General features: G+C 38.9%; 1 protein-coding gene across 1 annotated transcript in view; it reads right to left on the reverse strand.

The window, feature by feature from the left end:
• The window catches only part of LOC112112200 (contactin-associated protein-like 4), a 308,184-nt gene extending 288,541 nt beyond the window's left edge, over window positions 1-19,643 (reverse strand). The window contains exon 1 of the mRNA XM_024208012.2: window positions 19,559-19,643. Coding sequence (XP_024063780.1) covers window positions 19,559-19,643 — 85 coding nt within the window. The remainder of the gene's footprint in view (window positions 1-19,558) is intronic.
• Window positions 19,644-22,817: the final 3,174 nt, after the last annotated feature.

Consider the following 22,817-nt stretch of genomic DNA (forward strand, 5'->3'; position numbering starts at 1 on the left):
TTAATGTCAGAAGGGATCATCATGATCATCTAGTCTGACCTCCTGCAAATTGCAGGCCACAGAATCTCACCCACCCACTATGATAGACTCCAACCTCTGGCTGAGTTACTGAAGTCCTCAAATCGTGGTTTAAAGACTTCAAGTTACAGAGACTCCACCATTTACACTAGCTTAAACCTGCAAGACCCACTGGTGCCCAATGCTGCAGAGGGAGACAAAAAAACCCAGGGCCTCTACCAATCTGACCCAGGGGAAAATTCCTTCCAGACCCCAATTATGATAATCAGTTACACCCTGAGTGTGTGGACAAGATCCGCCCCCAACCAGACACCTGGGAGAGAATTCCCTGTAGTAACTCAGAGCCCTTCCCATCTAGTGTCCTATCACCCTTCACTGGAGACGTCTGCTGCTCGCAGTCACAGATCAACTACATGCCATTTTAGGCAGTCTCATCATACCATCCCCTCCATAAACTTATCAAGCTCAGTCTTGAAGCCAGTTAGGATTTTTGTCCCCACTACTCCCCTTGGAAGGCAGTTCCAGAACTTCACTCCTCTGACGGTTAGAAATCTTTGTCTACTTTGAATCCTAAACTTGTTGATGACCAGTTTATATCCATTTGTTCTTATATCAACATTGGCACTTAACTTAAATAACTCCTTCCCCTCCCTGGTGTTTATCCCTCTGATGTATTTTAAAAGAGCAATCATATCTCCCCTCAGTCTGCTTATGGTAAGACTAAACAAGCCAAGTTGTTTGAGTCTCCTCTCAAAGTAGTTTTCCATTCCTCAGATCATCCTAGTAGCCCTTCTATGCACCTGTTCCAGTTTGAATTTGTCTTTCTTAAACATGGGAGACCAAAATTGCACACAGTATTCCAGATGAGGTCTCATCAGTGCCTTGTATAATGGTAACAACCACACTTCCCTGTCTCTACTGAAAATACCTTGCCTGATGCATGCTAGGACTTCATTAGCCTTTTTCACAGCTGCATCACACTGGCAGCTCATAGTCATCCTATGATCAACCAATACACCCAGCTCTTTCTCCTTCTCTGTCACTTCCAACTGATACATCCCCAGTTTATAGAAAAAAAATCTTGCTATTCCCTAAATACATGACTTTGCACTTTCCACTATTAAATTTCATCCCAGCACTATTAAATGACAGAATTTGTATTCTTGTTTAATGTAATTGTTAGCTAAAAATTGCTAAAATTTACATAACAACAGTACCCTAAAAATTGGGCATGAGCCAAAGTAATTCTCAAAAAACAATCATTCCATTTAACTCGTGTTTATTCAAAATTATAGGCCATTACTGATACAATGATGGAAAATTTAATCTTTTTAAAAATTTATATTGGGGAAAAATGCAAAATTAGATTGCTTCAACCTAAAGCAGTGTTTTCCCAGGATTCCCAATAAATAAATATACATGTATATGAATAACCTAACTACAGCTTGTTACTTTTTTACATATATAAGTTTTGGCTTTGTTCTATGTGAAAGTTTGAAACCTGATAAGATTTCGTATGGAAAATTACCTGTAACGGTTCAGAGCTGAATTAGCTTAAGTGAACACTTTACACAGTACAGGACATAACAAAAAAGCAATCATGTTTCAGTCAAACTCTACTCTGGGACTCAGTGACAAGAGGAGTCTCGAACACTGCAGGGCTCTAAGTTGGTTTTGTGGGATGAGTGTCCTAGTTTTGATGTACTAGTTTTACTAAATTCAAAGCACCTATTGATTCACAACAGTACTATTATGTTACTTATCCATCTTTGTGAAATCTAGATAAAGAAATTTATATAAAAATCAAAGTGAATCAAGAGAGACCACAATATGAAATAGGATTATTCTTCCATAATACAATAAAAAGCATGCAATTCATTATATGTCAAAGTAATTTCCAGAAACAATTGGTACATTTTAAAAGCAAACATTAAACATTTATAAAACCTCATCACTTATTTCATGAGGTAATTTAAAAAAGAACTCTGAGCACATATTGATTTTATAAAAACCCACTATTCACTGACCAGTTATTTTTAACATGAACATTGTGGTTATGTTTATTGATAAGATATTTCACTTATTGTAACAGCAACCCCATTTCTCTTTAAAGTAAAAAAAGTTTATTAAATATGGATTTTCTTTGCTTTCTCTCATATATAATTTTAGCCTTAAACTATAAAGAGTATGTTTTATACTCTGTCTCAAAATATGGTTTTAATAAAACCTGTATGATCTTGACATTTCACAGGATCTGCAAAGTTGAAATAAACCATGCATTGATAAACCTTATTTTAAAGGCATATTATAACACCTATTAAATCAACATGTGGCATTTGTCTTAAAGGGGATAGACATAATTCAAGTACACTGTGCTTATATGGACCAGATCCTCCTCTGTACCTTTACAGGTAGAAAAGAACAATATGCATGGAAGTAAGTTTGCTTATAAACAACAAATATAACTGTCTGTTTTGGTATCCATGTACAACATTGCATCAGGTATGATGTATCAAAAGCTACACAGAAAAAATAGGAAAGACACTTAAAAGATTTTGCTATATTACTTACATATTGTCACAGTTATAATGCTATCTAGCCATGCATCCCGACACGAATCAGCATCATGCATCACATCACTAAATAGTTTTAGAAAATTAATTGTGCCTTTGAGACAATTTATTTTGCAATTTACTTGCACAGCAAAAGTAACCCTGCAGTGTTATAACTGTATTTCCATAAGAAGGATTGGACAGTGGGAGAAATTTGCCTGTGTAATTATGCAGCCAAACCCACTCAGCTCTAACATCCTTAGCCAAATTATCATCTCTCTTATCAATATGTCAATAAAATAATAAAACTAGAGGGGAAAAATCTGTATGACTTTTCACTGCTTTGTATATGTAGGCTGTGAGCAGGAGTGATTAGTTAAGGATGGGGATGACAATCTTATTCCTCAGGCTACTACTCAGGTTTGTATTACCTTTCATGAATGTTGTGTCCCCTTCCTCTGTGACTTTAGCTAATGTAATATTCATTCATTGAGCATGACCCAGTCTTCCTCAGTCCCACACCCAAAAACTCACCATGCATTAGATCTCCCTACACGCACGTACTCAATTTGAAACAACACCAATTTTGCTTTCTGCTATTGATTCTACTTTATACTATGTTGTTAACTCACTCAAAGAATTCTAGTAGACAAGAGAAGCACAGCTTTCCATTACAGAACATATGATATGATAGGGACAAATCAGCTTAAGTATTTATACAAAACTATATTTCATTTTTGTTTCAACAAATTATCCAGTGTTAAAGTAAGGCTCAATAGTCTTTAATTCCTGGGATCAGCACTTTTGCCTTTTCTGAAAACATACTATATTGGTTACCCACCTGTCAAAGTGAAATTCAATAAGAGATCACATATTTTTGCTATCAGGTCAGCAACCTCATTTTTCAACTCCTTCAGGACCATTGCAGGGAATCAACAATTTGTTTTAGTGATTTGTTGCATGGGATACTGTCGGATACAGGAGCGTCAAAAGAAACAAATGGACAATTTAAATAACAACATGTCACCAGAATCAATGGTTCCAAGGAGTAATCTTTTATGTGGTACATACAATAGGGCTATAATCTGGCTGCAAATGCCCAGCAAAGAATTCCTCTGTTTGCTCAAGTGTGCTTCAGAGTAGGGGGCTGTCTTGGTGGAGGGAAGGGATATGGAACCTACCCTACTGGCACAACTCGGAGCAGCCCAGAAATTGCTCCAAATTGTATTGTGCCAGGCCAGAGAATAAAGGAGCTAGAATGTGCCTTTTGATGCCTCTCACTGACTCCTGCACAAAACAGAGCTCTGGCACAGGGCAGAATATAGCCCATAGCCCTCACCACTGCCGTATCAGTTTCTGCAATTTTTTAGTAAATATATGGTATAACCAGTGAGGAACAGGTAGAATATGATCATTACTAGAGCCCTACCTATGGTCCATTTTGGTCAATTTCACAGTCATAGGATTTTAAAAATCATAAATTTAATGATTTCAGCTATTTAAATCTGAAATTTCACGGTGTTGTTATTGTAGGGATCCTGACCAAAAAAGGAGTTGTGGGGAGGTTGCAAGGATATTGGTGGTGGTGGGAAATGCAGTACTGCTACCCTTACTTCTGCGCTGCTGCTGGCGGTGGCACTGCCTTCAGAGTTGTGCAGCTGGAGAGTGGCAGCTGCTGGCTGGGAGCCCAGCTCTGAAGGAAGAACCACCACCACCAGCAGTGCAGAACAAAGGATGGCATGGTATGGTATTGCCACCCTTACTTCTGTGCTGCTGCTTGGGCACCGCCTTCAGAGCTGGGCACCTGGCCAGAAGCCGCCGCTCTCCAGCCACCCAGCTCTGAAGGCAGCATAGAAATAAGGATGGCAATACCACAACCCCCAAAAATAACCTTGCAACCCCCCTGCAACTCTCTTTTGGGTCAGGATCCCCAATATGAGAAACGCTGGTCTCCCCATGAAATCTGTATAGTATAGGGTAAAAGCCCACAAAACCAGATTTCACAGGGAGGTGGGGGAGGGAGACCAGATTTTGCAATCTGTAACGTGTTTTTCATGGCCGTGAATTTGGTAGGGCCCTAATCATTACTAATCATAAACAGCAGGAATATAAACCAACATATCTGGTGGTACACAATACTAGAAGCAAAAAGGCTGTACTGGAAAACCAGGTGGTTGCCTCTCAGTTGCTCAGTAACTTATGATCCCATGAATCATAATGCCAGCCTTGTTCAACTGTAGTTCTTTCCATAGCTTTGCTGGTGCCATGCAACACCTGTAAGCAACAGTTTCTAAACACAAATCTAGCAGTCACAGTGTGCTTTATAACATGCTTCATTCACAAAACCCTGCAGAGTGATCAGGAAGCTTCTCCATGTGGGCACCTGCTGGACAGTGTAAATGAAATTCGCCAATCAACTTAAAAGGCATGCTAGTCCCACTAGAACTGTTAAAAATAACAGACTCCTTCCTAAACTGTTTGTCATGCCTGCACATACTCTCCTGAAATGAATTCACATTTTCAGAAGCTGAAACTCCTGAGTTATAAAGAGGAATAGCTGTGTTCAATAGTACCACATTAGGGTAGCAAGGAGTGAGCAGATCTGCCATTAAGATGAGAAGTAAGCATTTTTTAAAAGCTAATAAAAATTGTATGTAATTATGTTGTTTGCCAGTGTAGAAGTAGAACTTGGGGAATTGTCAAGCAAAGCTTACTGTATTTGTAGACTTTTTCTTTGCTCATCTCTAAACAGCTTACTAAAAAACAAGGCAGCAATGTATCTTATCAACTTAGGCATAGTCAAAATGGAGGAAACTTACACTGTGTGATCCACACTAGAGATCTCTTATCCTCACTGCTAGGGTTACCATATTTAAAAATTAAAAAAAGAGGACACTCCACGGGGCCCTGGCCCCGCCCCAACTCCTCCCCCTCCCCTGAGCGCCCGCATTCCCCCTCCTCCCTCCCAGCCATGAAACAGCTGCCCAAGCACTACCGGCTTCGGGCAGCCCCCAGACCTCCGGACCCTGCACCCCCGGCCGGGCACTTCCCCTCCCAGGCTCCAGCGGTGCAGGGTCCGGAGGCATGGGGGCTGCCCGAAGCTGGTAGCGCTCGGGCAGCTCGGCTCTTACAGAGCCGAGGACTCAGGGAGCACAGCAGCCGCCAGAGCCCACTCTAAGGTAAGCCAGGGATGCCGGAAGCTGGGAGTATTTTTCCCGGACATGTTCGGCTTTTTGGAAATTCCCCCCGGATGGGGGTTTGATTACCAAAAAGCCAGACATGTCCGGGAAAAACCGGACATATGGTAACCCTACTCACTGCAGCTCTGTTATATATCCTGCACTCAATCATTGTGCACAACTATTCATTGACCTCGATGGAAGTTCCACGTACATACTGAGCATGGAATAGAAATCTACATTATAGATTGCGGAACTGCAGTATGGAGCTAAGAACATGAATATAGTACTAAAACCACGGAAAATCTAGGAGTTTTGTTTTTAAACAAGGCTACATGCTGTTTACTCAGAAACATACCTCAGACCAATTTTTCAAATTCTGGCTTCTAATTTAGCATGCAAAACCATCTGTGGTTCACTACAGTTTGCATGTGCAGTCCTGCCAACCCCCAGGTGTTCAAAACTTATGGGTCAGACTCCGAAACATTATGAGGCCAGTTTTAAAATCAGATTTTTTTTAATCCAATGAATTTAGTTCCTTTTATTTGCCCCCTTGTTACTGAGCCTTTAGGGTGTATTGATTTCATGTTTTCTGGCTTTCCTCCACAACCATATGGGCTAGAATCTTACTTTTGCAAAATGAAAGCTGAGATTCTCAAGCAATCGTTTGAAAACCAGGGCTTTAAGGAAAACACCAAATTATCATAAGACTCATGATAAAATCATTAGATTTGGCAACACTGCAGCTGCAAAAGACATTTACATGCACAAACACCGTTTGCATTTTAGTCTATTTACCTGTATAAAAGACGGTGCCTGCAAAATAGGCCATCAGGTTGAAGTCACTTCTAAATATTGGCTCTTAATATATTTTAAGTTAACCATTGGTCACTTCTTAAAATTTGTCAGCACTCATACTTTAATACATTCAAATAATCACAGAAATCCCAAGTGACTAACTACTATGGAAGGCTCTTTCTACAAGTATTCAGTACAATGAGTGGAAAACTCCAGATTTCTTAGGATCAAAACCACCACACAGAGCACAATAGCCAAGGCAGTTCATCAGCATCCAAACCATATGTCAGAGCCACAGACAATTCCAACCATTGGAGAACATGCCAGGAAAACATTGCTGCTACAGGAAAATTACACAGTCTGGCATTTGGGCTTGTGATTTATATCGGAGGAGTAGGGGGAAAGGTTATAAAATATACTGCCTAAGTAACTCAGAGCAGTGGTTCTTCAAAACTTGCTTTTGATTAATCATGTACATTTTTTGACTTAGCCTCAGAAGACATTCTGCACTTGATTAAAAAAAAACCCCAAACCCCACACATTTCTAAGCAGCAAAACCAATACTAAAAACACTCTACGCAGACAAAAATCTTAATACATTATTTGAAATGAATTATCTATATTTAAATGTTATTTCTAAGCAAACACATTGATCTAAGTTTGATCAAGCCTAATGCTGCTACGCACATTTCATATTTGCATCCAAAGCTCTGAGGAGAACATTTTATATTAAGAGCTAAAATATTCTTAAAAGTTAATATATTAACATTAAGAAATCACCAACCTTGTGTAGGGGAGGGGAAATTAGAACTGAAATTATCGTCCATAAGGGAGGCCTGACTAATGTCTGGGTTTCCCCTCATATAGATTTTCCCCCCGAATATTTGAATAAGTGAGAACATTTTACTTAATGCTATATTTTCAATATTGAGCTATTGAGGGCTATAATGAACTCTTCCAAAATCTGCTAGAAGTATTCCTGCATGGTCAATTGGGCAGAAAAAGACCACATGGTAACTATCTCTTACATGACACATTCAGTGACTGCTACTTTCTGATTAATTATATGCTCAATCACGTAGGACATGGAATTCCTTCTGAATGAGTTACTGAAAGGAAAGCAAAACTCTCAGGAACTTTCTTAAAGTGATTGAAGTGGATTCACAAAGGCCTCCTTACGCATACCAGCATTTCAGTCGGTGGGTGTCTGTCCTTAAAGGAGGCTCCAAAACAGTAACTTTTGTATGTAGCCTCTCTTTTTAAGATGCACCACATAACAGTGAAGAATATATGGTACTCAGTGATGAGAAGGGCACTTCTTACAGGGGGGTTTCACCTTAGTGGTTGACAACTGATGAACGATGGTGCCATGTGGTGAGATAAACTGTAAAACAGAAGGTTAACATCTTTGTGGGATTGTGGTAAACATGCAAGAGCTGTTGGGGAGTCTTGACAGAGTTGGCAATAGTTCCAGGGCCTAGGAAATTGACTGGAGGGTCCCCACTGCCAAGAGGGATGTCAGACACAAGGTGTACATCCATAATGCATACCTACCTGCCCAAAAAGCCAGGGACAATGCCTAAACTCTGCGAAGCCCCAACAAGCTAAGGACATGTGGGATTCAGCCAGTGCTTAATTTGTACCAGGACTTGCCACAGCTGAGCCCTGAATCCTCTAGCTTTGGCAGTTCATAGCTCCGGTACCTCTTGGCTTGCCGCATCAGTTATGAAAGTAAAAAAAATTGGATGAGCCCTGGCCCCTCTTTCATTACAAATTAAGCACTGGATGCAGCAGTTAGATCCCCACAGCAGTCGGACAGGTGTCTGACCTGGAGGAGCTCAATCAGATCTGTGACAGATGGTTCCTAGTATAATGGTCAAAGACAGATGAGAAGAAAACTGAATATAAGAAGATACCTCAAATATTTTGCAATATAACAGTGCATAATCTGGGCATTGTGCAAAAACTGTACAGTGTGCAGCTCAGCAGTTAATACAATTCAGAACAGTAACAAATATTAGTATTAAACACTGAGGAGTGAAATAGTGTTTATTCTGGTGATGAAGAATATTCTGGGGAAGTAGAATCAGGAAGAACAGCTTTTTTCTCTGAATCATAGAAGATGGATACAGAAAAACACTATTATATCATCTTCTTCATTCCCCCCACCCCCAGCATTCAAACCACTAGGGCTTGTATTATGTTCCTCATATCCCACAGGTCCTCTTTCATAACTGATATCACCATGATCAACACTACCCATATCAATATCAATTTGCTGGAGATTCTTCTCTCATACTGATATAAATCAGGAGTATCCCAAATTACATCAATAAGATTACACAGTCTAAAACTGGTGACACAGAGAGATGAATCAGGCCCATTGTTTTAAAGGGCGTTTTGATTTCTTGACTGATTTTCTTCTGAGTCTAAGGTTAAGTTTTTGGAAATTGAGTTTTGTTCAGATCTTAAGAAAAAGCACATTTCCACCTCCTTACCTATGTTCTCCTTCTCCAGTATATGCAATGGAGTCTGATTTGTTATTTTATTTGAATCAGAATCAGGAGAAACTCAAATTATCAGACTGGAAGGAATACAAATTTCAGGATGGAGATTCAGATACTGGTTTCCATGTACTTTCACTAGCAGCTTGCTTAAGAGTATAAACCATTTTTTTTTTAGACTGAAGTTGGGAAACAGGCTGAGCACCTGCTCTAAGAGCTTGAGAACCTTTAACCATCCCCCGTGTTTGCTGAAGAGTCTCAATACAAGAAGTGTTCACCATCTTATAGGACTGTGCTTTGAAAAGGTGCAACACATGCTTCCCTTTACACAGGATCTGATCTGCTGGCTGTAGAAGAGGGTGAATGGATCTGTAGGATTGCCTTTGTCTTCCCCCCATTTCCGTTCAGGCCTGCTCATGGCCTCAAGTATTGTTCTAGCAGCTGGGATCACCAAGGCAAAGGGATACCCACTCCCTGATGCTAGCAGCTGGAAGGGGCAGTGATGTAGGAGCCACTATGAATCCTCTAGGGGCCAGATCTGCTAGCTATCAAGTTTGATTTGTGCCAGGGACCTGGAGCAAAGCATCTTTACCCAACCTCAGATTTGGGATCTCAACATTTATTTCTATCATGCTGATAAACAATATATTATAGTTCTCTAAATGCAGACACAAGAGACCATAACATGTCTGTTAAGGACACATAAGAGCACAGGTGTGAAAAAGTCATAAATCTCTCATTTAAAAAAAATAATCTACTAGTTAACTGTTTCCTGGAATATTTGTGACACCATGGATACGAATAGCTCTAAAGGAATCATTCCAGTCTTTCATATAAATAACACAGATATTCAGCATTCCCTAAATATATTGAGTCATTATGATCTGCCATTCTAACAATATACTCATAATAGATCACTGATAGATCTTTTAATCATACTTTTCTATCCATAATGCTCAAACAGGCACTGATGAACATTGAAGCTTAGTATAGTAGATGCAACTCAACATACATTTTCAGCACCTGGGGGAATATCTTAAAAATGCATCCCCTGAAATAATTTCATTCTCTCACCAACTATATTACACACAAACATATACATTCTACTATAGGTGAATATTAAATCAGGAAATTCTAAATGAAGGTTTTCCAATCTGTGTTTAGCTATACTATTGTAGATCCCTGCAGAGTATTATCACAGTGATAGAATACCTCACTTCCAAGAAATGTAAAAAAAACCTAAATCAGACTCTCAAACAGAATCTGTAACATAAAGTAGAATTGGAAACTGGGAGAGAAAAAGCACAGTTCAATCCCAGACAGTAGTGACTCTGCAGAGAGTAATACACAGGAGACTAAAACAGACACACTTTCTACTACAATTTCTAAAGGATGAAAGAGTGCAAGAAATATTTTCTCCAGTTATTAGATATAATATAAGACTTTACCTAAAAGATGAACAGTACCTAACTCTGGGAGAAAGGAGAGGGACAGCAGAGATGGCATCACTCTACATAGCAGCTTGTCACCAGATCAGGAATGAACAGCACTCACAAATGGCACATGGAACAAAAACCTATGGCATGAAGCCCTCTTCTGGGCAGACTGTAGCTAGTTTGAACAGATACATAAGGTGTCTGATTCATTTGCACATGTTTATCTTTTCACTCCAATAAAGCATTTTTTAATGTAATTGAGTTGTCTTTAGCTCAGCCCACTGTGCCTATATTATGTAGAGTCCTGTCCTTCAAACATATACGACTTCACTTTCAAGTTCCTTCTGTTCTCTTTAGTGAACATCACTGTACAATAAAGATCTTAGTTTGAAATCCCATGTATGATAGAGTGAAAAACCTTAAGGAATAAATATGGTGACCTTAAGGAATAAATAAAAAAGACACACACACACACACACACACACATTGCTATGTGTTTATATTAGAGAAGGCAAGATCAAAGAAATGCTCTTTGCACTTGGAGTGCAAGATGGTGAGGTTGTGACGGTCCTTAGATCCTGTGAGAGGTCATTCCACAGTCTTGGACTGGCCCCCGAGTCTCATTAAAAGTCAGTGGGACTTGGCTCCTTACTATCTACGTCACTTTTGAAAATGGGCTCTGAGTCTGAGTCTTGGGCTCAGCACCACTTAGGCGCTTTTAAAAATTCTACCCATCATCTCATAGAGCCACTGGCAGCTTTTTTGGTTCCACACATCTCAAGAGAGTGATTTCATAAGCAAGGGAACAACCTAAAATTATTCCAACAGTCTCCTCCCCTCCCCCAGTTTCTCTTTAGTCAATTTGGATAAGTAGGTAATTCATATCAGCGATCTAGCTCTGTATCTGAAGCCTCTGAACAAGGCAGGATGAAAAGGCATTTACCCATCACACTTTCATATAGACAGGTGATGAATAACTTACATCCAAAGGGTCTCACATATCACTGCTTGCTAGTATGTTTGAAGGCTCTTATTCAATTTTTACTTAGGCAAAAATCCTGTTGATCTCCATGAGAGTAGTGCCCGAGTAAGGACTTCAGGATCTGGTGCACAGCTTTTCACTTTTTAACAACATTTCTTAGTTACTGAAATGTATGAATGTTTCTTTAAAGAAAATAATCAGTACCTCTTGGCATGATTACAAAATGCTTGCCAACTGGACATTTTGATTTTGTCTGTACAGTAGCTAGGAATCCCTCCATTGATCAGTGAAAGGAGTTATAGTGAGACATACGGTTTACTGGCTTACAGAATGTCAGGTCTTTCCAGACTGTATAAAGATCCATAATGGCACTGAGAAGCTTTTCTGCTTTATCACTGTGACATAGAAGGGAATGTGGAGGCTGTAGTATATTACTGACCATTCACACCCCTTTTTACACAACTTGCTTTCTGCTATAAAGAAAACCATCACCACAAAGACAACATTAAATTCTAGCAGGCTTTGGGTTAAATCGTGCCTTTAAATCACAGCCTATAATAGGGAGTGGGCAGAAAGGCAGCACCTTAGTATGAGTTCCAGAAGGAACTGTGCATCAGAAATTGTGGTCCCACTGAAATCAATGAGTTTGTCATTGATTTCAGTGAAGCCAGGATTTCACCCAGTGTTCCACTGTTCCCACTCAGTGGCTCTCACAACTATGCCATTACCCACTCCCTGCTTTGTTCCCTCTTGGGTGTCTGGGGCCAGCATCTGCAGTAGCCTGAGTAGTCCTTGCACTCAGAAGAGGTCAAGGTGTGCATCTGTGTCCAAACACAGAACAGGGGAACAAGTAGGATAGAAGACTATTTTTGGTGTCCTTCAGCTCCTATGTACCCACACTTGTATACAAGCTGATCAATATGACATGGATTCAATAACTGGCCTTTCTATGCCATGAATTTATATTGTGACACTTTGTGTCTACACAGAAATCAAGAGAGGCCACCACATACCTTAAAAATAAGGCATACTAGATAATTAGTGATGCACAGTGAGAAACTGGAAAGATTACAACCTACGCTTTTAACACTTCTATTTAATTAGTTCTAAAGGAAAATTTCTGGCAGTGTAACAAAAGTCTTTTTACATTAATATTACCTTATAATAAATATCATTAGTTTTACTTCAATATATGCTACTGTGAAAAGAACATGTGTAGTTGTTGAGTTTTTTGTCTCCTACAGTAATTACAGGTAACAGATACTGATAACATTTAATCAAACCACAGGAGACTGACACATACAAATTATATTGCAGGAGAGTTAACTCAGATGTGTTAGGCTCCCAACATGGAATACAATCTATCTACATCATTATGTTTATCAATGTGAAATATCATCTTGATGTCTTCTTGTTGCCCAAAGCATTGTCCTATAGACTTGCTCACATATTAAAAGGTTCCATGTAATCTGCTAGTTTGGTGTTTTGTTCAGTTACTCAGCATCTGAGTAACACCATGAACCTCGCATTTCATAACCCAGAGTGTGCTGTGAGATTTCACAGATTTCTCCTAAAAACTGTATTTTTGCAATAACTTTGAACAGGAAAACCAGTTAAATTCAGCCACAGCCAATGGAGCAAAGTTAAGTACATTTCAACAGTTTCATAAAACAGGTGATTTTTTTTTTAACATTATTGAATAATAGCCTCGTGTATAAAGGACTCGTTCTGAAATACACTTCTACCCTGATATAACGCAACCCGATATAACACGAATTCGGATATAACGCAGTAAAGCAGCACTCCAGGGGGGCAGGGCTGCGTGCTCCAGCGGATCAAAGCAAGTTCTATATAATGCGGTTTCACCTAGAACGCGGTAAGATTTTTTGGCTCTGAAGGACAGCATTATATCGGGGTAGAGGTGTAGTTTTTCCCCTATAAAATTATACTTTAAAAATTTTATCCCTTTAAATCTTTTCCCATTGGTATTTAATTGTGGACTAATTCAAACGTCTAAAAGTACAAGATATAATTTACTGGTTAGCTGCATAGACAATGGTATTTAGTAATGGGAATAAATTCAAATATTCCAACATGCTGTTTCTAATCTAATTTTCCCTCAAGATCACACATGTAAATATACTAATTGCACAAACACTCTTATAGAAACAAAAAGGCACTTTACCAGTTAGGAACAAGCAATATCTTATTCTTGAACACTATCAAGTAATAAGATATACTTAATAAAAATTAGACCCACTACCCAGCTGGATAGACTTCCTACTATATTGTTTTTCTTTCCTTTGTGATTTAAAACCTTAGAGGTAGTTTTCAGCACTGGTCTATTAAATAGGTACGGTGTTTAAATAATAATTTTGTAGTTACTAATTAAAACTATTTAAAATGTCAAAAGTTTCCAGGCTTCAATCACTTTTCAAATTATTGCATTGAAAATACTCATTAACTGTAACATAAATGGTATCATTTTTTATCTGCCAGTTCACACTACTCTCTGCTCATTGTAAGCAGAGAAGTAGTTTCTAATGAACCATGAAGAGAATTTAGTCTGAAAAACAAACCGGTTTGGAGCCCAATCCTGCTCTTTTTGCCATAAATGTATGGTGTCAATATGATCAGGATAAGGCCACTGTGTGTCTTTCTAAAAGATATTATAGACAAGGTGGATAAGGTAATATCTTTTATTGAGGCAACTTCTGTTGATGAGAGAGACAAGCTTTCAAGCTACATAGAAGAACTCTATGTGACTTGAAAGCTTGTCTCTCTCACAAACAGAAGTAAAAGATATTACCTTACCCACCTTGTGTCTCTAATATCCTGGGACCGATACAGCTACAACTACACTGCATACAAAATATTAGACCTTGAGAGTTCTATTTGTGTGGTGTTCATATGTGCGCGCGCACCCGCCCATACTATAAACCCTTCCTGTCCAAACTTTACAGTTAGCTTATTTAGGTTATGCCCCCAGTGCACTATTTACATAAAAACGCTCCCTCTTAATACTGTGTCTCACATTCATTCCATTCAGGGGGAAAAATGGTTTTGAGCTGTGTCCAAGTAAATAGTGACAATACATGATGGCATGTGGCAGTATGAAGGTATCACCACCACCAGTTTGGGATTGATGCATTACTCACTAGTGCCAAAACCACAAATGAGTTATGCACACCATGTCAAAGAAGTGCAAATACATGTTTTATACCACATCACACCATCACAAGCACATAGCATAAGGCATGTTTTACAGAAAAAAATATTTTACATGTGTCTTAGAGTTTTAAACAATGTTATTGGTACTATTTTTTGTATCCTTCTACCTGTAAAATCATGAATTAAAAGTGAAGGCTTGTCTCAGGGAGAGCAAAATTGTAATTTATAAACCTCAGAAACCTCTAAAATAGCCTAAAATAGCTGTTCGAAACAGAAAAAGTTGTTTGATTATAACATCTGATATATGAATTAAAGTTGGAAAGATTAAGAAGATATATTTAGATAATCATCTTTTTGAACCAGGAATTGTCCTTTTAGAGTGTTTGGAAAGTACCTAGCACATAATAATGGGTGCTACCATAAAAAAGCACAACTAAATATTAATACTAATAGAAAAGGGTGGTGATTGGGGATCTAGGGAAGGAGAGAATTCCTAACTTTCACATAGAACAAAGCTATCATTTCTGTGAGATGCAGCACCTTTACGTACTACTGATAGAATACCAGTGGTCAGTTTTGTGGGAAAATTTATTTTTGAAAGAAGGAAACATTTCTTCAGCAATGTGGTGGTGAGATTTTTTGTTTTGTTTTTCCTTTTTTCCCCATTGGTGCTATTAGAAGTTGCTCTTCGGTTTTGAATATTAGAAATTGTCCTACTGTTGATGATTATTAGGCAGACTACAGGTGAGCTTGTCAAAAGATACATAAGTAAAATTTATCAGATGCATATCACCACTCCTTACATTCTAGCATTATGCTACACATAAACAGGTATATACATGCCTTATGGAGGCGCTCTTACTGGATCCATAGTTATGATTACTTTAAGATATGCAGCTAATTTATGAATCTTTCTCTCCCCATCCACCCATCTGGATGGGAAAGAAAAATTCATAAATGGATATTCATCCATAAACTGAAAGAGAAAAATTATAATACTTGAGAGTTTGGAAGCTGTGGTATCATTAATATTTGCACAAGTTAGCGGTGAACTCAGTACTCCTGACAGGCAAAGAGAAAAGCAAGTTTAAAAGGAACATATACAATAGTCCCTAATGTGTGACACCAATTGATAGTACACGTTACATGTAATCTACTGTATTTTACTTAGACAGTTAATTTCATTTTTATTTTATATTTAGATTTTTTTTTGCTTTTCGAATCCACTGAATATTCAACTATGAAAGACTCAATATCATTAAGGTACTACACTCTAATAGCAAAAGAAAGGTTCTGTACTGCAACGGTAACAAGAAGTTCCAAAATGAAGACCAGTTGACTAACTTACAGAGAGTATGGTCATTATCATATAACAATGAATGTTGAGTTCAGGGGTATTCCTAGACAGAAAATAAAAACTTTCGTAAATATGGAAGACTTTAGAAGCAGAAGTACATGCTTTCTGTCTTCACCTATATACAGAGAAGAGATTTTATGTGAGAATTCTTTAATTTGTTGGCAGTATTTCCATTCATTCCCCAAATCATCCTTAATAGTTTTGGTCACAGTTGAGATGAAATGTGTGTGAGATTTAATTATGTTTCATGCAACACTTCATTTTCAGACAGTTTCAATGGAAGTACTGTACCTATCAGAGTTTCATGACCAAGTTTCAGGCAAGCATCCAGGAGCTAATTTACCAACTAACTAATTTACGGCTGTGGAGCCAGCTTCAAATAAAATAAAAATGTTTGCTGGCCCCCGAACAAAACTTTACAGGAGTATTTGCCTTGATCCTTACTTTAAAACTCTTATATGACTTTTCATGGTTTCTGATTTATGACTGTATGGGTCAATTCCCTTTCAAACACTTTTGGCGTTTTAATTCTTTGGGAAAAGCTAACTACTTTCTAAACCTTTAACTGAAGCAACATTGGTACAGAACTTAAAGTGTATGAATTCCCAATGACAACCATTATCTTACTATGCTAAACTGTTTAGTGTGTCATCCTTCAGGAAAGGACATATAAATGTCATGTTTCAATTTCAAAATGATACGTTTTTTCAGTTTCAAATATGGTGTACTTTAAAACGTCCTTACTCAGTGAAGGAATATCTCAGAACAATATGGATAGAAGAAAAACTTCAGAACAATTCATTTTGTGTCAAAAAAGGGGAATTCACAATCTAGACCATAATCAAACTCAGAAAAAGTTGCTAATAGAACAAGCAATTCAGATTTGTGAATGTACACTTCGTGGTGAACTCCAGATCTCCTTACTCAGGTGTTTTTCTATTTATTTCAATGGAAGTTTGAGTAAGGACAAAGTAAAAACTGAAGTATGATCTTCAGTACATGGCATTAAAGTAACACCAGAAAAAAAAAAAAGAACAGTAGATTTAGTAGCAGAATGAAAATGTCATCCCATTTTCTCTAGGAATAACTGTTTATCATATAAAAACAAAGAAAATTCAAACAAAGAATCTGATTTTGTGATAGCTGTTTTCATTAATTCAGATAGGAGAGTCATGTTCTGAAAGGGATTTCAGTAAGTGAAGTACCGGTATGTTAAAGGGAGAGTAGAATTACTGCTGAATAGCTTTGCAGTAATTGGGGGACGGGACACAACACTCCTGGGACATTTGAAAAACAAACAACTTGCACTTTTATGGGATACATTTTTTGTTAAATATATAGTCTGCCACCTCAGATGTAAACTGCTCTTTTAAAAATGATTATCCATGTGAAATAAATGACTTTTCAGGATTATGTTTTGTGTTCTTGTGTGAAATGAGGGAGAGGTACAATCTAGTGGAGACAAAAATCTCTCAAATTTTATTCCTGGCTTTGACACTGGTTTTCTCTATGAATTTAAGCTAATTATTTATCTTCTCCAAACATCAGTTTCTCCATTTGTAAAATGGGGAGTAAACTTATTTCTTTATTTCAAAGGGGTGTTTTGACTACTACCCTACTAATATAGGCAAATTGCTTTCAATAGGAAAAAATAAAAGTGCATTAACATGGCCATTCATTTACCAGCATAAACTTAGCTTGACTTCTCTCTGAGAAGTATTAGAGAAAAGGCAATAAATGTGGTTCACACCTGATTTATTTTACCCTTCATAATTCTATACTGAGAAAAACTTGATTTTCCCCCCAAAGCCTTGTTTCTTAAATTGTAAGAGTGACCTCTAGTGCTTTACTGTTTTGTTGTTTTCTGGAAGTACTATTTTGCAATAGTTTTAATATGCCTTTCTAATCTGATCTTGTCTTGTGCATACTGCCAAATGCTATTAATGTGTGATTCAATTATCATGGTCTTGTGAAAATGGATGTATTCATAAACTATACAATGCAGAATGATGAAGAGAATTAAAGCTGAGGCTGGATTGCAGCAGAGTGTTTTACCAAAGGAGTTTATTATTCATGTTTAGGGCTACTCTATGCACTTGAGTATCAAATGAGATATTACTGAATGACAGCACAAGATCATTTTGGTGCTGCAGTGTGATCATCAGGCTCATGGGAGCATGTTTAGTTTACAAGCTGTCCACAGGAAAACTCTTCAATACACATACCACACAGCACTTCTAACTTCTTTGTCATGACTTAGATCTTTGCACGGAGCTGTTCCCTGCTACAGTGCTGTAAAGTTATTCCTGAACATTCCCAGTAGCACTAACATTCACATTCTTAAAATACAATCACTATTTCAGCCTACCCCATTCATATGCTGCACAGCCAGCCCCTTAACTAGATTAAAAACCAAAACAAAACAGGCTGCTCATTTTAAGCATCTGACATTTAGGCAACTATTCTGGTAGATAAGAATATAAGAATGGCCATATTGGGTCAGACCAAAGGTCCATCTAGCCCAGTATTCTGTCTTCCGACAGTGGCCAGTGCCAGGTGCCCCAGAGAGAATGAACAGAACAGGTAATCATCAAGTGATCCATCCCCTGTCGCTCATTCCCAGCTCCTGGCAATCAGATGTATCAAAAATAGAAATCATTATGGTCCACTGAGGCCAAAGTACAACCAAAGGAATGCCAAACAATTACTGAACAGGTAAAATGCTTAGAAGTTAGTGTCTGATACATTTGTTTAGGGTGAAAATGGTCAGACTTGATTCAACATTGAAACCAAAGATCCCAGTGCTAAGTCAAATATACATCAGATCTGCCTTAGAGGACAGGTTCTCTTACACATTGTGATCACTGTCTCTATTTTGCAATACCACCCTATTGGCTAATTATGGCTTACTCATTTAAAAAAAAAGAAAAGAAAGAAAGAAAAAAAAAGAAAAAAAAAACTTTCTGCTGCTACTGACGGTGCCCTCTTCCTTAGTCATACATGAACACTATTCTCTAAGCAATCATCGCACATCTTGTCCTCAACATTTTTTCTTTGTTACATTTGCTTTGCTTATGAACTGTACACTACTGTGCATCAGATTTATTTGAGTGCCAGCTTGTTCAGGAGATGCAGATACCAGCCTTCCAAATTATAAATTGCTAAAAGCCAAGCTGATGCAGCATACAGTAGAAGTCTTCCAGTAATTTCAATGTAAGACACAATGCCTTGTAAAATGCAGCACTTCTCAACAGGAAACAAAAATTAAAATGGGGATGGAACATGCAATTCCTTGGTAAAATGTTAATTTCAGATTATACTGGAACTCGAACTTCTCAATAGAATTCTGTATATAGATTTGTATAGAAATGTATAGGACGGATTTTAAAACTTAAAAAAATCACATTTCTCAGCCAAGGAAACATTTTTAGCCAAGCTGTCATGTTTTCAGAAGCATTAAGCATTTATTTCAAGAACAAGATTTATTCCAAAGACAAATAAAATAGCCCGGAAGTTTTCAAAACAGTCTGGTCTGAGTTTTAAATCATTTGCAATACTTACATTTATTTCCTGCCACTATTGTGTTCCAGTTATGAACAGGTAACAGAAACAGCAGCTTGAGGAAGATTTCAGTGACAGAATCCATGCTCACATTTATTGAGGCACCCAAAAGAACTAGAGTATTGGGAAACAGCTGCTCTGTACTTCAGTCCTATTCTTGCTTCCTCTTCTCTCTCTCTCTCTCTCTGTCTTTCTTCTTTCAGTGCTTCTCAGTAGTCAGACTCCTCAGTGAAATGCACTCTGCAACTGCTCACACATGCATACACACCTCCAAATCTGCTTTTTTTCTCCCCTAACAACAGCAATCCCTTAAGAGCAGCAGCAAGAATCTCTCCTCCAATTTCACAGAATCACTCAGGGCTAAACTGCAAGACTACCCTGTACAGCTTGCTTACAGAAGCTACACATTCACATGTGTCCTGGACACCCCTTGTGGTGATACGTAGGAAATGTGAGTCTCTGATGAAAGCCAGACAATATGATAGAATATATTGCACATGTGCACGGGGACAGAGTCTTTGCTGGGTTTTCACTGTGCCCCATTCTTTATAGTGATTTTTAAGTATGTGGAGAGTATGCATTTGTTGTACATCCTGCTTTTCCTCTTCCTTCATACACAGTATCTAAAAAGAACTTTCAGTTGCTAAAGCATTTAGAAGTACTGCATTTTGGAGAGAATATATTATAATTGTCAAGCATTTGTGGTAGGAACTCTAAGAGTAGAGGCAAAAGTGCATTTCACTTTCGCTTGTAAAGTAAATGTAGGAACTAATAACCTAGTCTCCATCAGAAAATAATGCCTCGAAAATTGCATTATGAATACTACTTTGACATTAAGTAATAACCCATAAATGAAGGAGCTTCAATAAGATGTATGTCACTTGATTAAGATTGTGTCAGCCTTTCCTGCATGCTATAGCTTATTTTGAAGGTTAAAATAAATACTTTGGGTGGATATTTAGCACACAAGATAATAAGATTGAGATTGCAGTGTTCTTTAAACTGTCCAAGGGTTTGTTATAGGAGTATAAAATCTTTAGTTTAGATCAAATTTTCAGAAGGATTTTGATCTGTACGTTTTAATATATATCCCAAAAATATATTTGCAAAACAGGCTAGAGTGGCTGTGAATGGTAAACAGAGTAATAGATACAAGCCTGCATCCATGAGAAATGGTATCAGTTTATTAGGGCCACCCTTGCATCAGTGAGGCATTTTGTGCTACAGTGATCAGTCACCTCAAAGAAGGGCAGGTAGAGCTTCTATCACTACCATTTCGTCAGGGTTCCAGTGACAGAGACTAGATTTACACTGTAGACTGCACCAGAGGCTACTAAAATGATGTGTAGAGTCACCATGTTCCCAGCTTCTCTAAAGCATGCCCCTACCAAGTACCATCTTCTTTTGGGGCTCTCCCAATATGACTCCCCCAATCTGGTGAGAAGGTGGTTATGACCATCTTGTGTGATTACATCTTCTCCCTGATGGTATTTTTCCCTATGGGGGCCTTCGTGCAAAGGTTTATTGTAGGATAAACCAGCCTTAACTATTGGTGAGTTCAGCCTATTTGGCCCAAATCCTGCCCTCTCTATTGCAAGCACACAGCTTCAAAATGCAGCAGGACCAAGGAGGCTCTCCTGTATGAGTGGGCCAGAGTGTGGAGGGGGAAGAACCCTTATAGAATCATAGACGATTAGGGTTGGAAGATATCTCAGGAGGTCATCTAGTCCAACCCCCTGCTCAAAGCAGGGCCAAACCCAATTTAAATCATCCCAGCTAGGGCTTTGTCAAGCCATGCCGTAACAATCTCTAAGGATGGAGATTCCACCACCTCCCTAGAGAACCCATTCCAGTGCTTCTTAATAACCAACCTAGATCTCCCCCACTGCAACTTGAGACCATTGCTCCTTGTTCTGTCATCTGCCACCACTGAGAACAGCCTAGCTCCATCCTCTTTGGAACTCCCTTTCACGTAGTTGAAGGTTGCTATCAAATCCCCCCTCACTCTTTTCTTCTGCAGACTAAATAAGCCAATTCCCTCAGCCTCTCCTCTTAAATCATGCTCCCCACCACCCTAATCATTTTTGTTGCCCTCTGCTGGACTCTTTCCAATTTGTCCACTTCCTTTCTGTCCTGGGGGGCCCAAAAATGGACACAATACTCCAGATGTGGCCTCACCAGTGCCAAATAGAGGGGAATAATCACTTCCCTCGATCTGCTGGCAATGCTCTTACTAATGCATCCCAATATGCCATTAGCCTTCATGGCAACAAGGGCACACTGTTGACTCATATCCAGCTTCTTGTCCACTGTAATCCCCAGCTCCTTTTCTGCAGACCTGTCGCTTAGCCAGTCGGTCCCCAGCCTGTAGCAGTGCATGGGATTCTTCCGTCCTAAGTGCAGGACTCTGCACTTGTCCTTGTTGAACCTCATCAGATTTCTTTTGGCTCAATCCTCCAATTTGTCTAGGTCACTCTGGACCCTATCCCTACCGTCCAGCATATCTACCTCTCCCCACAGTTTAGTGTCATCCACGAACTTGCTGAGGATACAATCCATCCCATCATCCAGATCATTAATGAAGATTTTGAACAAAACCGGCCCCAGGACAAACCCCTGGGGCACTCCGCTTGATACTGGCTGCCAACTAGACATCAAGTTGTTGATCATTAAGCGTTGGGCCTGAAGAGCTAGCCAGCTTTCTATCCATCTTATGGTCCATTCATCCGATCCATACTTTTTTTAACTTGCTGGCAAGAATACTGTGGGAGACCATATCAAAAGCTTTGCTAAAGTCAAGATATATCACATCCACCACTTTCCCCATATCCGCAGAGCCAGTTATCTTATCATAGAAGGCAATCAGGTTGGTCAGACATGACCTTGGTGAATCCATGTTGACTGTTTCTGATCATATTCCTCTCCTTCATGTGCTTCAAAATGGATTCCTACAGGACCTGCTCCAAGATTTTTCCAGAGTTTGAGGTGAGGCTGACTAGTCTGGAGTCCCCTGGATTCTCCTTCTTCCCTTTTTTAAAGATGGGCACTATATTTGCCTTTTTCCAGTTGTCCAGGACCTCCCCCGATTGCCATGAGTTTTCAAAGATAATGGCCAATGGCTCTGCAATCACATCAGCCAATTCCCTCAGCACCGTTGGATGCAGGGCCGGCTCCAGCATTTCTGCCGCCCCAAGAAAAAAAAAAAAAAAAAAAGGCGCGATCGGCGGCAGCGGCAGGTCCTTCGCTCCTAGAGGGAGTG

The sequence above is a fragment of the Terrapene carolina genome, unplaced genomic scaffold (genome assembly GCF_002925995.2).
Source record: "Terrapene carolina triunguis isolate 2854851 unplaced genomic scaffold, T_m_triunguis-2.0 Scaffold113, whole genome shotgun sequence".
In the NCBI taxonomy this organism is placed as follows: domain Eukaryota; kingdom Metazoa; phylum Chordata; order Testudines; family Emydidae; genus Terrapene; species Terrapene triunguis.